The sequence below is a fragment of the Heterobasidion irregulare genome (genome assembly GCF_000320585.1).
Source record: "Heterobasidion irregulare TC 32-1 unplaced genomic scaffold scaffold_11, whole genome shotgun sequence".
Taxonomy (NCBI): Eukaryota; Fungi; Basidiomycota; class Agaricomycetes; order Russulales; family Bondarzewiaceae; genus Heterobasidion; species Heterobasidion irregulare.
This window is the reverse complement of record NW_009258207.1, coordinates 503,764-521,515: the sequence shown is the minus strand read 5'-3', so window position 1 is coordinate 521,515 and position 17,752 is coordinate 503,764. Positions and strand designations below refer to the sequence as shown.

Sequence of the window (17,752 nt, the reverse complement as noted above, 5' to 3'; positions counted from 1 at the left end):
AGTAACTGACCTATTCCCAAAGAGCCACATAATCATGGTTGAGCTCATCCTGAAGAAGCACATTTGCAGCTTGGTTCCAATCTTGCAGAGGCAAAGGCATAGAAGGATAGTCAATGAGGTGCTTTCCCATTCCAGTAAGAACTTTGTCTAGCAGATAGAGGCCATAATCAAAGACATCCTCTAAGTAGGATCAGAAAAGCCCATGGCAGTAAGACGCACAATGCAGGTCATCACAGATTTTGTCCTTGTAGTGGTTCTAAAGAATAAAAGGTTGTGAAGGAATGCAGAAGCAAAGGATGGTGGCAAGGGGGATTTAAGTTGAGTTCCAGTCTACATGTCTGCTGCTTCAGCCAAGGCCATATCACATTCTCCATCATCCTCCAGAAGGCCATATGCAAAGCAGGCCTCATGAAAGGTTGGATGCTCAATGCCTTGATAAGTGCAAATGTCCTTCCAGTCCTTGGCATCCTTAATAATAGTAAGCAAGGTCCTGAGATAAAAGTGCTTTCCTGCTGAGGGATGAACATAGTACATTCTGCCAATAGTTGAGTGTTGAATATGTGGTGTCCATACTCTATTCTTTTGATAAGTGTAAGCATAGGCAGTAGGATCCTTTTGGTTGGCAATGAACCCATTCAGTCAACTTTGTCTTTTGGGACTTGTTGCTATTGAGAAGTTCTTCAAGATTATCATCAGAGTCAAAATAGACCTGCTGCTAATTAGGAAGATGAATGTTGAGCGCAGTGACAACGAAGCGACTAGCACAGAGAGAGTGCCAAAAAGAAGCTCTATAACGATAGGACTGTGGTCCAGAGGGTAAGAGTCTAAGTAGATACAAAGAACAGAAGGGAGCGCACCTGTGGTCCAAAGGGTAAGAGTCTGAGGAAAGAATCGCCCTCGGACCACGGGTATTTAAGCTACACAGAACAATAAGAAACGAAATAGGAAGGTATGACATCAACGGATCATTACATGTAAAACATCTTACAAAGCGGTCAAAAGCTCCACCTGGAGCTCAGTCCGGAGTGTCAATGACATCACACAGGACCGCCTCAGCCGGCTAACCCGGTGAAACAACTGAAAGAAGGTGAAACAAGGTAAAAACAAAGTGAGACAGTCCAAATGGAGAAAGAAAGCAATATACCTGCTCTGGGAACGGCTGTAGGGCCGCTCCCAGCTGTAGAGGCAAGTAATCAATGAGTCCCAAAGGTGGCACCCATGTGGCATGGATGCTATACCAACCAGAACGGCCACAAACAGCACACCCTCCTGATTGCACGCCTCTACAGCATCCAAAACACCCTCCTAATGCGGCAGATCCTCTAGTCCCATCAAACTGCAGCAAATCTTCACCTTCTCAGGTGGAACAGCCTTCGTCAGGATGTCCGCAGCGTTGTCCACAGTAGGAACGTAGGCCAGCACAATCACACCAGCCTCTACCTGGTCCCTGAGCCAAAAGAAACGAAGATCGAGATGCTTCATCCGCCCATGGTGCTCTGGATTCTTGCTAACTGCAACAGCCGACTGGTTATCGACACGGAGAATCGATGGCTCAGGCAGGGAGTAGCCAAGCTCAGTCAGCAAATTGCGCATCCAGACGATCTCCCGGCCCGCATCGACAGCAGCAATGAATTCTGCCTCTGTGGTCGACTGTGCAACAAGTCCCTGAAGCTTGGAGCTCCAGCTGATCGCTCCAGAGCCAATGCGCAACACATATCCACTCGTGGACCGTCCGTTGTCCGGGTTGCCTGCATGATCAGCATCACAGAACGAGGTAAAGAGCTCCTTGGAGTTGGTGGGACCATAGACGAGTCGATAATCCAGGGTGCCTCTCAGATAGCGAAACAAATGCTTCACAGCCTTCCAGTGCGCAATCCCAGGATTCGAGTTGAAACGGCATAGGACAGAGACCGTGTGGGCGATGTTAGGACGAGTGGCGAGTGCAAGGAATAGCAGGGAACCGACAGCAGAGATGTAGGGAACCTTCTTCATGTACTCCTTGTCCTCAGTCGATGCAGGAGCCATGGAGACAGAGAGATTGGTGCCAGGGACCATGGGAGTCTTCACAGGGGTCGAGTCGGCCTGTCCGTAACGCTCCAGCATGTCTGGATGTATTGGCGCTGGGAGAGCATCAGGCGACGATTGGGGCGATCCCTCGCAATCTCTATACCAAGAAGAGCGGTGGTGGGCCCCAAATCGCGAAGCTTGAACGACCTGGAGACCTCAACGACAAGATCATCGAGCAGGGACAAGGAATTTGATGCAAAAGTGCAGTCATCCACAAAGACAGGCAGAATGACCTTGACCTGATCCTTCGCATAGACATAGATGCTGTTGTCAGAGTAGATCGCCTTGAATCCCATCCGCTCCAGTACCGCCTTGAGCTTCTTGTACCACAGCTGACTCGCCTGCTTCAACCCATACAAGCCCTTCATCAAGCGACAGACCATCTCAGGACCTCCCTGCTCAAATCCTTCAGGCTGCTCCATGTAGACCACAGTGTCCAGATCGCCATTGATGAACGCATGGGAGATGTCGACAGAGCGCAGGTGAAAGTCCTCGAGGGCAGAGAGAGCAAGGATGGCGCGAATGGCTGCAAACTTGGCTGTGGGGGCGAATGTCTCGAAGTCATCAAACCCAGGGCGCTGACTGAAGCCCTTGGCGACAAGACGAGCCTTGTAGCGCTTGACAGAGCCATCCGTGTTGTGCTTCACCTTGAAAACCCAACGAGAACCAATTGCCTTGGAGCCCTCAGGCAGTGGAACAATGTCCCAGGTGCGATTCCGAGCATGAGCCTCCATCTCTTCCTCTGCCGCCTTCTGCCACTCATCTGCATCAGGGCGCTTCATTGCCTGACGATACATCGAGGGCTCAGCCTTTTCAGCACCAGAGGTGAATAGGGCACGCTCGACTTCAGCCAGAAATGTGTCCTCAACAATGGGTTCCATCTCTGCCTCTCCAGAAGCATCAGGGGCGTCCTCAGCAGTGTCCGAATGAGCATCATTGTCTGCAGACAGTGTCCTAACCTTCCACCATTCCCCAGGAGCGCGACGAGTACGAGTGGAGCGTCGAGTAACAGATGGGCCTGGTTCAGGGGTAGCAGAGCGATTCCTGGAGCGCGTTCTGAGAGCAGGAGGTGGCGCTGGAATGACAGGAGGGGGAGCATCAGGAGGGACAATGACAGGAGCAAGAGGTGAAGGAGGTGCTGGGTCTGCCACAGGATGATCCTGATCGATGGGAGCATCTTCCAGGTGACCAGCATGAGGAGGAGCATCTGCTTCCCCCCCCCAGAACCGGCACCGGATCGACATCTGCATCCCAAAGACTGAACAGAGACGAAGGAGGGGTGGCAGACTGGGTGTTAGCATCAAAGTGGCGAGTGCCAGGAAAGAATCGCTCATCAAAGTCTGCCCTTTCCGAAATGATGACCTTCCGAGTCACAGGATTGTAGAACTTCCACACCTTGTAGCCCTCAGGATACCCAATAAACACGCACTTCTCCATATGCAATCCAAATCCATCCCTTTTGTCCCTCTGCACATGCACATAAGCCAAGCAGCCCCAGACCCCCAAGTGCGAAACGTTCGGCTTCTTCCCATGGACCATCTCAAATGGTGTCTTGCCCTTCAGGGTAGACGTCCAGAGTCGATTCCAGACGTGCACATAAGCGGCCAGAGCCTCACCCCAGAAAACAAGCGGCAAATGCGATTCAGAGAGCATGGCAGTGAGGGCCTCCATGATAGTGCGATTGGCACGCTCTGCCACGCCGTTCTGTTGTGTCCGATTGCGCGCCGTGTGCCTCCTAGCGATCCCATGCTCCAAACAAAACGAGTCCCAGGCATTGGACATGTACTCTCCTCCCTTGTCATCCTACAGAGCCAAAATGCGCTGTCCAGTCAGGTTCTCCACATAGGCCTTGTAGCGCTTGAAAGCCTCAAACGCGTCGCTCTTCAAGCGCAGGACATAGACCACCTTGAGCTTGGTGAACTCATCAATGAAGGTGATCCAGTAGCGCATTCCAGAGTGAGTGGCAACAGGGAGAGGACCATGGAGATCAGAGTGGACGAGTTCAAGCGGTTTGGAGGTCACAGAGCCAGTGGAGGGGAAGGGGTGAGCGTGCATCTTGCCAGAGAGACAGGGCTCGCACACAGGGTCAGGCTGCACGTCCGAATCGAGCTGTAGGCCAGTAACGAGTCGTTCCTTCACCATCTTCTGCACTCCAGCATGGTGGTGGTGGCAGAGACGACGATGCCACAGGGACAAGTCAAGAGGGAGAGTAGAAGCGGCACCAGCAGATTGCAAAACAACGATGGATGTGGTCCCTTGAAGATAGGCGTTGTTGGAACCATCAGGAACGATTGCCATGAACCACACTGCACCGTCCCGGGAGAAATGCATCGAAGATCCTTCTATTAGCACAGAGAAGTGCTTGTGCTGAGTCAAATACAGCACAGACAGGAGATTACAACCGAGATCAGGGACATGCAGGACGTTTGAGAACTCCACAGACTGCGCCCTCTTGCCTCCAACAATCGGATTGAACACCACAGTCCCAACACCAGCAGAATAGATGACAGACGAGTCTGCAAGACGAATGGGGACAACAAAGGGACGATAGTTGCGAAGCCAGTGGCGATGGGGCGTCATATGAGAGGTCGCACCTGTGTCCGCATTCCAATCGAGGTCAGTGACGAGTGAGGGGGCTGTGGATGAAGGAGATGGAGCAGGGGAACGAAAACTTGCATTGCCTGCAAACTGCATGGGACCAGAGGCTTCAGGGGCCTGAACCGAGTGGGCCTGCTGTGGCTTGGACTTCTTCAGCTCCTCATTGATCCTCTTGAAGCACCTGTCATCAGTATGGCCAGTGGCACCACAGAAGTCGCACTTGTACTGCTTTCTGGGTGGCCTAGAACGTCTGTAGGAGGTGGAGGAAGAGGTGGAGGACGAAGGAAAGGATGCCACAAGGGCCTGTGCAGAGTCTGTGGGATCAGAACGACGCGCACGATTCAAATCCTCGCGCCTGAACGCGTCCTCGAGCTTGGAGCGAGACAAGACGTCCATGAGACTAAGGGAGGAGCGGAAGGTGTCAAACTCGGAGGGAAGAGACCACAAGAGGGCCATGCAAGTGAGCTCCTCGTCCTGCTTCTTGAGATCGAAGCCAGAGTCGCGGAGGTTCTTCAAGACGCGCATAGACTCGTCGACACGATGAATGAGGGACTGGAGGGACTCATCGTTGTGCTTCTTGATCGAAAAGAGGTCCTCCATCGCGTTGAAACGCGATCCAGCAGACTTCTTATTGAACTGCTCCTCTAGTTTGGTCCAAATGGCAATGGGGTCGTCCTCAATGCCATCCAAGACACCTCTGAACTGCTCCTCAACTGAAAGTAAGAGCGCACCAGCAGCCTTCTGAGCATTCCTCTTCCACTCTGCCACCTCTCTTGGGTCAGCAGGCTTCTCCTTTGTGCCAACAGGGGCTGTCTCATCACCAGAGACTAGAAGCCACAGGCCTTTGAGACGAAGCCAGGCCTTGATCTCCTTGGACCAGGAAGGATAGTTGCGATTATTGAGAGGGGAGACAGAAGGGAGAGCGAATGAGGGGTCAGACATGGTGTGGCACGAGTGGCACAAGGAGGGAAAGGTGTTGGAAGCGATGTGTGACGATGGGAAAGGCAGGGAAAGCAATGGGGAAGATGTGGCAGCAATGGGGTGTGGCCAGAAAGGAGTGGCACAGCAGATGGGAGACCAGAAAGTGTGGATAAAACGATGTAGAGCAAAGTCGCTAGAGCGCAGGGCCCATAACCTGTTGAGCGCAGTGACAACGAAGCGACTAGCACGGAGAGAGTGCCAAAAAGAAGCTCTATAACGACAGGACTGTGGTCCAGAGGGTAAGAGTCTTTATAGATACAGAGAACAGAGGGGAGCGCACCTGTGGTCCAGAGGGTAAGAGTCTGAGGAAAGAATCGCCCTCGGACCACGGGTATTTAAGCTACACAGAACAATAAGAAACGAAATAGGAAGGTATGACATCAACGGGTCATTACATGTGAACCATCTTACAAAGTGGTCAAAAGCTCCACCTGGAGCTCGGTCCGGAGTGTCAATGACATCACACCGGACCGCCTCAGCCGGCTAACCCGGTGAAACAACTGAAACAAGGTGAGACAAGGTGAAAACAAGGTGAGACAGTCCAAGTAGAGAAAGAAAGCAATATACCCGCTCTGGGAGCGGCTGTAGGGCCGCTCCCGGCTGTAGAGGCGAGTAATCAATGAGTCCCAAAGGGGGCACCCATGTGGCATCCATGCCACATCAACCAGAACGGCCAAAAACAACAGCGCATTGGCTCTGGAGCGATCAGCTGGAGCTCCAAGCTTCAGGGACTGGTTGCACAGTCGACCACAGAGGCGGAATTCATTGCTGCCGTTGATGCGGGCCGGGAGATCGTCTGGATGCGCAATTTGCTGACTGAACTTGGCTACTCCCTGTCTGAGGCATCAATTCTCCGTGTCGATAACCAGTCGGCTGTTGCAGTTAGCAAGAATCCAGAGCACCATGGGCGCATGAAGCATCTCGATCTTCGATTCTTTTGGCTCAGGGACCAGGTAGAGGCTGGTGTGATCGCGCCAGCCTACGTTCCTACTGCGGACAACGCTGCAGACATCCTGACGAAGGCTGTTCCACCTGAGAAGGTGAAGATTTGCTGCGGCCTGATGGGACTAGAGGATCTGCCGCATTAGGAGGGTGTTTTGGACGCTGTAGAGGTGTGCAATCAGGAGGGTGTGTTGTTTTTGGCCGTTCTGGTTGATGTGGCATGGATGCCACATGGGTGCCCCCTTTGGGACTCATTGATTACTCGCCTCTACAACCGGGAGCGGCCCTACAGCCGTTCCCAGAGCGGGTATATTGCTTTCTTTCTCTATTTGGACTGTCTCACCTTGTTTTCACCTTGTCTCACCTTGTTTCAGTTGTTTCACCGGGTTAGCCGGCTGAGGCGGTCCGGTGTGATGTCATTGACACTCCGGACCGAGCTCCAGGTGGAGCTTTTGACCGCTTTGTAAGATGTTTCACATGTAATGACCCGTTGATGTCATACCTTCCTATTTCGTTTCTTATTGTTCTGTGTAGCTTAAATACCCGTGGTCCGAGGGCGATTCTTTCCTCAGACTCTTACCCTCTGGACCACAGGTGCGCTCCCCTCTGTTCTCTGTATCTATAAAGACTCTTACCCTCTGGACCACAGTCCTGTCGTTATAGAGCTTCTTTTTGGCACTCTCTCCGTGCCAGTCGCTTCTTTGTCACTGCGCTCAACACAATGTTTAAACTACTATCGTGGATATATCTCATGAACCCAACAAATACATTAGCTGTAGTCTTGACATCTATTCATGCATGCAAATAGGCAGTTTTGGAGAAGGAGTCAGAATCCTCCTGTCTCTCTACTGTGCCCATCTAGTTTGATTCTCTTTACATTCTTGCCTTAAACCCAATACTATATGTGGTATTCCCTGCCATAAGCCCATGTTTGTGACAAACAAACTCTAGATGTCAGTACTACCTCACTGAAGATGAGCTCATTGTATGGGAGTAATACTGCTTGGAATTGGCTAGGACCTCAACCAGAGCTTACCATATAGGAGCAATACTGCTTGGAACGACATGCTAGTAGTCTGGAAAAGTAGGCCTAAGCCTTTGTAAAGTGATCAACCTACTTGAGTTTCTACTCATCCATCCACCATTCACATTCATACACCTTTCTTGATGCCATTCTAACCTATGGCAAAACAAATTGATGGATGAAGGAAGAACATCCTATAGATAAGGGTTTGGAATGCCCTAACAGTTGACAAACAAATAGCTTAACAGAGATGGAAAACTCCCCTAAAGGATCAAACAATGTAAGTCGGTCTTCTTCTCTGAAAATGCAGTCATATCTTAGAAGGCGCATCTGGTCAATACATCGTTGGGTCAAGAAAGCAAATTGTATATGGAATGGTGATGAAATGCAAGGCATTGTCCTACTAGGCAAATAGAATATAGAAAAAGAATATTGTTATGATCACAACTTATTGGGCCTTCACAGCAGTCTGTCTAATACAATTATCACAACTACCAGGTGGCCTTACATCCTGAGGCATACATAAAGGTACAGATAGTATCTTTGGCCATCTACTCCTAGCTGATCATCTATCGCTAGGTGAGTATTACGAGCCTGTTATGGCAGGCATCCTTTTTCACCTTATAAACTACTCACACATGGGCATGGAGCTTTTTGTCCTCTTAGTTAGAAGAAGACAAGCAGAAAAGCAAGAGTAGTCATTTAAAGAAAGAAACGACTTAGAAAATACCTACAGATATATATACAAGATTCTCACACCCTTTTCTAAAGTAGTATAAAAGGCCCATAGAATAGGCTAATATTTTTTAGTCTATTCTCTTTATATTGTGCAGTCTTCCTACTATACAATCCTTTGTCTAGTACTGTCTTTTGACAGTACACTTTGTTTTCCCTATATCTGATTAATATTTTAAATTGCTAGATCTTTTAAAGAGAAGAAGTTTTTCTAGATGTTTGATTTACTGTTTTTATTAGAAGAGGTGGTTTCCAGCCCTACAATTTCTAAATTATTGATGAAAATATTGGCTTTATTAGAGATTTTGTCCTATAAAATAAAAACCATGCTATTTTAGAATTCCACAACCTAATTAGTAAATCCTTTTGGCATTAAAGTCAATCTAAGTGCTCTTAGAGAGGTTAAGAATATTATTACATATCTTGATTTAAAACTAAAATATAATGAAATAACTTGATTTCCTCTGACTATAGCTATCCTTTTTTATTAACCAGCAATATCTTTATTCTCTTCTTTACAATCCTTTCTTATTAGCTTAAACTCTAGAGGATTTGTAGTTAATATTGGCAGACTAAGCAACAGGTCCTCTAAAAATCACCTCATAACTCTGGCAAATTCTAGAAAAGTCCTAGTCATTAGCTTGACCTTTTGGTCAACTAGCTTATATATTATTTCTGAGAATTAGTTCTTAGAATACTCTGAGATCTTAAATATGACTAAAATTAAGTATACATGTATAACTTAGACTGGTTCTAGTTCTGGTAATCTAATTAAGATCTTTTACTCATCTTTATCTTAATATCTAAAACCTATTATATATTTGTTCACCTCTTTACTACATTTCCACAATGAAATTGTATACAATATCAATCAATAGAAATAACTATGGATAATTATGCTAAATATAAGGATATGAATATGGATATTATTCTAATCTTAAGTACTTAATACATAATGGCCTATAGAGGAAACATAGTATGGTCTCTGATATAGCAAGAGCTTTTAGTATGGAATCTTCTAAATGGCCTCAATCTATATCAACTATATAGGAAAGTTGTCCTATTGCAGTGATAGTAAGTATTTTGTTATAATTTATTTAATTATCCTAATTATCAATAGCAAATTTTTGCACTATTCAAACTACTATGGTATGTGTTATAAATACTCTACAATATATAATAAGCTTATACTATGGTAATGCCACTCTTCTTAAAAATGATACCTATTTTCTAGCAAGTGCTTTCTCTAATATAAATAACCCATTGCCTTCCATCAAAGTCTGGTCAACTTCTTTGGTATATTCAAGAAACTACTATAATAACAACTATATTCTATTTATTACTATTATGTTCCTTGGCTATAGCATAATACTAAATTATGACCATTTTTTTTAGCCTACACATTACTTATCTATTCTATGCTTTCATCATACTTGTTGCCTCATTACTATATTTCTTCTTAGTATAGTATCAATTTTGGAATGGATAGTATTGACAATATTACCAAAATATGCAAATGTAGACTAATTTTGATTTATCACACTTATTTACTTTACTTTGTGTATCTTCGTCTAGACTCTAGTAGGACTCACACCTCTATACTAATTAAGGTAGGAAGGAGTAAAGCTGTCTATATAAAAGTGAGGCACAAAAATAAGGAAAAGAAGTTATGAATTCTACTAAGATAGCTGTAAGCTGCTGCTGAAAAGTTTCTTCTTTTGCTTAAAGTAAAACTCATGACAAATAGTTACCAGGTGTACCAGTATATATCCTAGTAAGGTCATGCTGGCTAGTATCCTTCTATATTCATTTTGTAGGGAATAAGCATAGAATAAGAACAGATGTAGAAAATAAAACCTTATGCTAGGTCCTTATTGCCCATTAAACAACCTAGGCACATTCTCTTTCACACCCTTACTCTCTATAGTGAATTCATTGACTACCAAACCTACAGACTTCTTCTCCTACTATGTTATTACTCAGGACTAAGAGTAGCATCATATCTTTGCTCATAGATCCCATGCACATTCCTGAGTTAAAGTTGAACCAGGAAATAGACCAGGCATTCTCTATCATAGTAGATATGTATATTTGTCTGCTGAGTTACAAATATTAGGTATATTCAACTATGTTGATCCAACAATAAGGTGGTTTGCTTATAATTCATGTCCTCATAATATTTAGCATATATTGGCTAATTTGAGCTGTAATTATACCTTAATATTAGATAAGGTAATATACCTTATCCAAGAAATTGATACTATCTAGATAATATCAAAATACATAAGGCTGTATAAGATCTATACTTTTTGAAATGGCATGGATCAGCATTATGGCAGATTTCTATATAAGAACCTACAAAGGTATATAGAGACACATGCTACACTTTAGTTATACTTTTTAATAGCCTTGTTCCTATTAATAAGAGGTTAGTATTGTTTTTTGGACCATTGCTGCTAACTTCATAGTTTACATTATGCTATAAGATGCTAGGCAAGGTACCTGAGCTAGTCCTAGGCTTAGCACAGTCTTTCAATAAGCACTATCCTTACAAACAGAAATAAAGTGTATTTTTACAAGACACTAGGCAGATCTGCTTTCCTTATTGTCAACACTTATTGCACCATTATAGGCCACTTGTCAACTATAGTTCTAGTAGGTTTACCATGACTATTACCATCAACTAGCTGACCAATTATACCTAGCCTAGGCTAGGTGTCCTTATACACCATATAATACTATTAGATTTCATATATATATTAAAGACCTGGGTCATGTGGCCAGTCTCACATATTAAAACTGACCTCTTCTAAGTAGTGCATAAGTCTCTTATAGCAAGTCTAACAAAGCCAATACAACCTACCCTCTGGTATATACATGTAAGTTTTTCTTTGATTATTTTGACTTATTGAATATTGAGCACAAATGCTAATCAATGATCTCTAGTTAGACATTTATACTCTGGACCTAATCATGAAGAGGGATGTTGTGCTGCTGGTCAATATATATGTGAGAATCAATAATAGCCCCAAGACTTTTTTTTTGAGTTTTTTTTTTATATAATTTTTTCAATTGAAATCTAGTTTTAATACTCTAGCATAGCCAATATTGACTCCATATTCTATAACATACATCTATATGTCATAGAGATAATCTAGAAAGACATTATTTTTGATAACTATCTCTCTCTTAATAATTTTATGATATTATAAAAGAACATATTATATAGTTATGGTAGACCAAGAAATATTTCATATATACTTATTGTGCATGTGGCCTTATATTAAACATAAAAGATTGTATAAAAATAGATAGCACACTTGTACATGGCCCTTTAGGCATCGCCTAGTCTTACTATGACTCTTGGTTCATTCTTAGTTCAATTGCTACTTATACTTGTTGTCTGTTTTGATTCTATTATATATGTTGTACATCCACAATATCTAGTAATTACCCTATCCAACTATAACAATGGTAGATGCCACCTCATATAAAGATAACATAACATATCCTTTTTCACATTCATTTTTACCTAATCTAAAGCATGGTGCTAGTAGTAGGTAAAACTTTCTTCTTTAACAATCATTCTTTAACAACCTATCTAAGTAAATATCTGTATGTATCCATATTTACACAATGGTCAGTATACTATAAACATGCCTTTATCTCCCTTTTAATTAATACAACTTCTTCCTTTTACCTCTTTGTTTATTGTATATTATATAATAGATAAAGATCTTCTTGTTGATAATTATAGGCTGTATGTCAAGAAATATAGTAAAAGGTATACATGTTATTGGCATTTGTCAGCTATAGATAAGATATATGGCTGTTGTTTATGTGCACATAGGGGGATCTGTAGTGTTGTAGGCTGATGATTTCAAGGTATATTACTATTCTTTATCTACCAGCCTTGTTTTATTAGGGTGCTTAGATGTCCACACAAATTAGGCATGGCCTCTGCCCACACACTCCAGCTATATACACAATCATATCATATAGGCAGTACTCTTTTTACTAATATGAATAATGAGTTTCTTATTATGTATAAGGCAAATATCTATGTTTGGTCATTACATGGCTTCAGGTACCACTTTTTTTCAAGCTTTACTCTGCATCAATGCATTTAACCTTTCCAAGCTTGAGCAGCTTATTGGCAACCATAACATATCTATTTATATAGTCTAAGTGCTCATAAATTATAACTAATAGAGACCCTCTTCTGAATTTCTTTTACCAAAGAAAGGGCTTTAACTATTTTGTTCTAAGAAGCATTAGTAGATAAAGGGATGCCCCTAATGATTATTATAAGCCTACTAGTAATCTCATATGTAGAAGATTTCCTTACCTACTTAGAAAGTACTCTATAATATGCTATTTACCTTTAGCCTTAGAATAATATTCTTAAGAGAACAAAGCTACTGCCTAAGATATGACTATAGTGATATCCACTGGCCTAATACATCCTAGTATTGCCTTGCCTGCATCCACCTACATGGCCTCAATCACTAATAACCTGATTCAAGTACTAGATAAGCACATGCTAATAGAAGACAATGATGGATGACTTACCTGCTACTTTTTCTAGTCTAATAAGCTTCTAAATAGGATATGAATAAAAAGAAAAGTAGTACTATATGTTATTTGTATCATGTCAACCTTATTTCTATAAGATGTAGCCTAGATTTGAGTAGTGATTGATTTGCAGCTATATTAATTAGATGAGCAAGATTAAGAAGAGATATTGTTGATTGCTTACATGCATTAAGAAATAAACATTAACAAAACTTGTAAAAAGGGAACATAGAAGCTGAGATGACTCTAAGACTGCTATTCATAGAATAAGCACAATACTATTAAGAGAAAGAGGTCAATATACCAGTTTTTTCAAGGTATCCAGAGTGTATATACCTTTTATAACAATGGAATCTAGAAGAAAAGATTCTATATGATACTATTTTTTCATATAATATGTCAAGGATAAAAAGTAAAATGTCTAAGAAGAAGATTTAGTGGTTATGATATTGAGACTTCCAGAGATATGTACATTTGTGAATTGATGGTAGACTAAGATAAGCATGGTATTATAACAATAAGCTAATAAAAGATAAAATTAGATATACTTTATAGGTCTATTGTACTAAATGGTAGATTATAAGTGAGGGATGTTGATCAAGATTTTATAGAAAGGGATTTGGATACAGTGGATCTCTGAATCCCTTCTAATATATATAAATAAAACAAACAACTATTTGATTCTTAATCAAGATCTATACCAATAAATAATACCTCAAAGATAGATAAAACAATCTCTTTGTCTGTATTTGTGCTGACCAGCATTCTCTAGACCAATGGATGGTAGATGGATCCTTAAAGAAAGTAGCACTATGCTATATTAATTTGTCTTTAGAAGTTCCTTAGCACTTCCTGAATCAAGTTCTGACAAAGCTTGGTTCCCATATATTCTCTCATACCATATTCTCAAATAATCTATAGCCATATCTATTATATGATCACTATTGGTCTTTCTAATATCTCCCAATTACCCACTATATCTATTATATAATTACTATTGGTCTTTTTAATATTTCTTTCTAGCCAAAGGGCACAATGTTTGGAGCCAAGGCCAAAGCAGTGTCTTCTAGTCTATAGCTTCTCACTCATCAATGTGCCTTTTGCCTATGCTTTCAACCTCAAGTACCAATTATTGCTAAAAGGCATTCAAGCTCTCAACTGAAACAAGTGGTCCCTACCTATATATATTAATTTTTTTTAACATTTACTATGGTGAGAGATCATTTTCCTATCCAATCAACTTATCCACAAGTCAGTCAATCACTATATTGGTCATAATTAAGGAAAGAGGAAGATATAAGTTCTCTAGGATCTTTCTTTAGAGTAATAATTGACATTTCATTAGGCTGTGCCTATTCATCAACTACTCTTCCTTTATAAGCAACCATTAGATGGGTGCCAGAGCTACTGCTTATCTACATAGTTTGATGAATCAGAGAATGTATGTTTTATTTGTACTGATACACAACCCTAATTAATTTCCTTTTAGGATATTTTCACAATCTTGCACAGATTAAGCCTAGTACCTTATCTGAATCTTTAGGATAGGCAAGATTTAGCATAGGCAAATCTTGACCCCTAGCTTACTCTCAACCATAAGCTCAATAATCTAGTTTATTTAATTCTATTAGAATAATGATACAAGTCTCACAAGGTCTCTATTCTCAGTATAAAAAATGGTCTATCATAGGCCTTACTCTAGTATCTGAGACAATGAAAGTGGTACTATTAAGGAATTTGACCCCTCTAAGTAATTATGAAACTCATGAATCACAAAGGTCTGTAATTGAGATCTTTACTACTAAAATATGATTCTATTGCTCTTTTTTTTGGTTGTCCAGTTTTATTTTTGGATAGAGGTATCTCAGGCTATAGCTAATTATGATTTTGAATGGGGCCATCTAGGATGGCAAATCCTACACCTAATATTGTAATTTAAAGAGTCAAATGCTCACTTGCAGAAATGTTAGACAATTTTAATACAAGATTAAGGACACAGATCTCTTTATAACCTAGTTTTAATCTAGTAGTGATCAATCCTTGTCAAAACCACCCAATTGTGTTAATACATCTTATAGGGACCTTTTTATCTATCAATTTATTGGCACAAATAATATATAAAGGTGGATTTGTAATAATTGTGATGAATAGAGAGTTATAAATATAAATGATCAACATCTAATCTTGTAGGATCAACTCTTGTATATATTGCCTAGTGACAATCCTTAGTAGGTTATATTAAAGATTATCATGACCTTATAGAGAACATTTGAAGCGTATAGAAGTAGTATGTTCTTCTATGCTATATTGCTTGTTACTCACATTTATAAAACTTATAAGTATAAGATTATTTGTCTAAATGGTTAATATATTTGACAATCACCTATGTAAGTAGAATAGATATCTTATATGCTTATTAGATTATTCTGAAGAAAGCATGTTATTAGTTTTATCAAGTAGTGGCTAGTTGCATTCTTATGACTTTGAAGTTATTATACAGTTGTGCTTGATTGCTCTAGCATAAATACAGACACCTTTTCAATCTACCCATACTTTTACCCTATATTTCTTTTATACTCAAATTTTCATTTATGAGTGGAATCATAGACAATTTCCTAGTCAATCTCAATGGCCTTGCTCATAATGGAGATTAAATCAATGAAGAACAGGAGCATGCCACCTCACCCAACAGCTACTAATAGCTTGATGCACAAGGCAGATCTGATGACAAGATTAAGAATAGTAAAGGCATAGATAAGAAGCAATTAAGTAGGCTTGTGCAAAAGAAAACCTGTAGATGTTTGGCCTCAAAGACTGTTAGTAGATATAGAGAGATGAATGGAAATAATCCTATATATAGCTCTTGTAAAATGTGAGTACTAAGCAAGCAAAAAATATTCAAGCAGTGCATTGGCACAAACCTCAAACTATCCATGCATAGTGTGGATTAGCCTTTTACAGGCCCTATACTCTAAGCATCTTTGCTTTTAGAGGTCTAATATTAATTCTCAAACAGACCAATGCAATCTACCTCATATTTACCTATGATGGTCCATCCAAAGAACAAATACTAGTTGCATAGTTAATACCAAGATCCTACATGGCAATAGTAAGATATTCTACCTTGTGCAATGATCATCTTGCTTATTGTCTATAATATGGCACAGTATCAACATTGAAATAAAAAGCATTGATAATTTGCAAATTATGTAAGTGTGGCCTAATTCAAATTCATTAAGTACCTAGCTAAATCATATTTGCCTTAGTTCTGCTTATCTTTGTCTAGATTTTGGCAAGGCTTAGTACTATACTAATTATTATGCTAGTCTATACTTAGTGCTGAGCTTGGTGCTATGATTATTGCTTGTCTTCAGAGCTAATTATACTAGGGCTTCAAGATGACTAAAATTTTAAATTTTGCTCTGATTTCAGCCATGTCAAAGCCTTGTAAAATTTGTTATTTTGAATATACTCGTTTATTTTGTGTCTTAGCAGCCCTTGGTACCCTGTCAAAATCCATCCATTATTTGAAATCTCTTTGCGCTTCAGACATTTAAAATCTTGGACATATTTCTACTTTACAGAAAAGCACATGAAAGGAAATGTCTTTGGCATAGCTAAATGAAATTTATAGTTCTCATCATGCACAAAATCTTGAGAAAATCTAAAATTTCTAATGTCTTTTAGGTCAAGAAATGCCAAACTATTTATTTAAATTTTGACAGTCTATTATATATTAGTATGAAAATGTTTTTATTATACAGCTTTCCTCAAAACTAAATAAGTATCAAGAATATTTCTTATCTGCTTGCTTTTTGCTAACTTTTCTATGTGCTATTATAATTAGATGCCTATAGTGCTATTGCCTCAACTTTTAACCTTATACTTTACTTTCTTGAGACAGAGAAGAGTGTAAGCCTTTGGCTTACTAAACCAATTATAACCTACTTGCCTCTGTATCTCCCCACACTTGTACTTACCAATCCTAACCACTCATATAGAAACTTCCCTATATTCACTTACCTCCTTAACACTTATACTTTACAAACATTTGTATGCTAGTACTATATAAATGTATAAATAGCAGACTATAATGGCTATATATAAGAAATAAACCTGCTTCTTTTGTTTTCCCTTCTCTTCTTGTATTTTCTAACCCTCTATTTTATCTGAAATATACTTAACATTGCCTTGTTAACTCTATCTAGTCCTAGTTTCACTTTAATTTCTATCTAATCTCAGATCCAGTCTTTTAATTGAAGCTGAGTATTGGGTACCTCAGTATCCTTTTAATTATACTGATTTTTGAAATTACATACCCATATGCTATTATATTTGGACATTATTAGACACCTAATAGTGATATTTTAAGGAAGCACATAATATTTTGTAAAAAAAAAATGAAGGGAAATGAGCTAGAAAAGAAAAGATATTGATTTCTGATTTTCTATATATTTTTTGATTATTTTTATTATATATATTTAGTCTCTTATCCATTTGCACACATAGATTTTGCTTCTAGACTATTTACATGGCCCTAATTCTATCTTAGAATGGGCTAGACTCTGGTTAAAAAAAAAAGAAACTAGAGGAATTGAAAAGAAAGTAAAAGAAACAAATAGAAGGAGAAGGAATCCTGGTGGAATAATGAAGAAGGATGACTAAAGGATAGGTTCTAGGGAGCTCCTAAATAATAGGAAGAAGGTTTTGTATAGTTCTCAGAGGACCTGCTTGACTATTTATTCAGATTCCAGGTATTTCTTTGGATTTCCACTTAGTTTTCCTACTTTCTTCCTTGATCCAGTTGTTTCTAAAATATTCCTTGTGACC

General features: G+C 40.4%; 3 protein-coding genes across 3 annotated transcripts; 2 read left to right on the top strand and 1 right to left on the bottom strand.

Moving 5' to 3' along the window:
- Positions 1-639: 639 nt before the first annotated feature.
- HETIRDRAFT_174538 (uncharacterized protein) lies at positions 640-1,038 on the bottom strand (the record flags this gene model as incomplete). The annotated part of the gene is made up of 3 exons (XM_009553061.1): positions 640-824; positions 880-917; positions 989-1,038. 3 exons carry the CDS (start codon positions 1,036-1,038, stop codon positions 640-642), a joined length of 273 nt encoding a protein of 90 aa, XP_009551356.1.
- A 5,297-nt stretch (positions 1,039-6,335) lies between these two features.
- Positions 6,336-6,722, top strand: HETIRDRAFT_247320 (uncharacterized protein; the record flags this gene model as incomplete). Its single annotated transcript, XM_009553060.1, has 2 exons — positions 6,336-6,419; positions 6,516-6,722. Coding segments are annotated over 2 exons (291 nt in total), but the record flags the coding sequence as incomplete, so codon positions are not given.
- A 279-nt stretch (positions 6,723-7,001) lies between these two features.
- Positions 7,002-7,343, top strand: HETIRDRAFT_421921 (uncharacterized protein; the record flags this gene model as incomplete). Its single annotated transcript, XM_009553059.1, has 3 exons — positions 7,002-7,051; positions 7,123-7,182; positions 7,238-7,343. 3 exons carry the CDS (start codon positions 7,002-7,004, stop codon positions 7,341-7,343), a joined length of 216 nt encoding a protein of 71 aa, XP_009551354.1.
- Between the last annotated feature and the right edge of the window lie 10,409 nt (positions 7,344-17,752).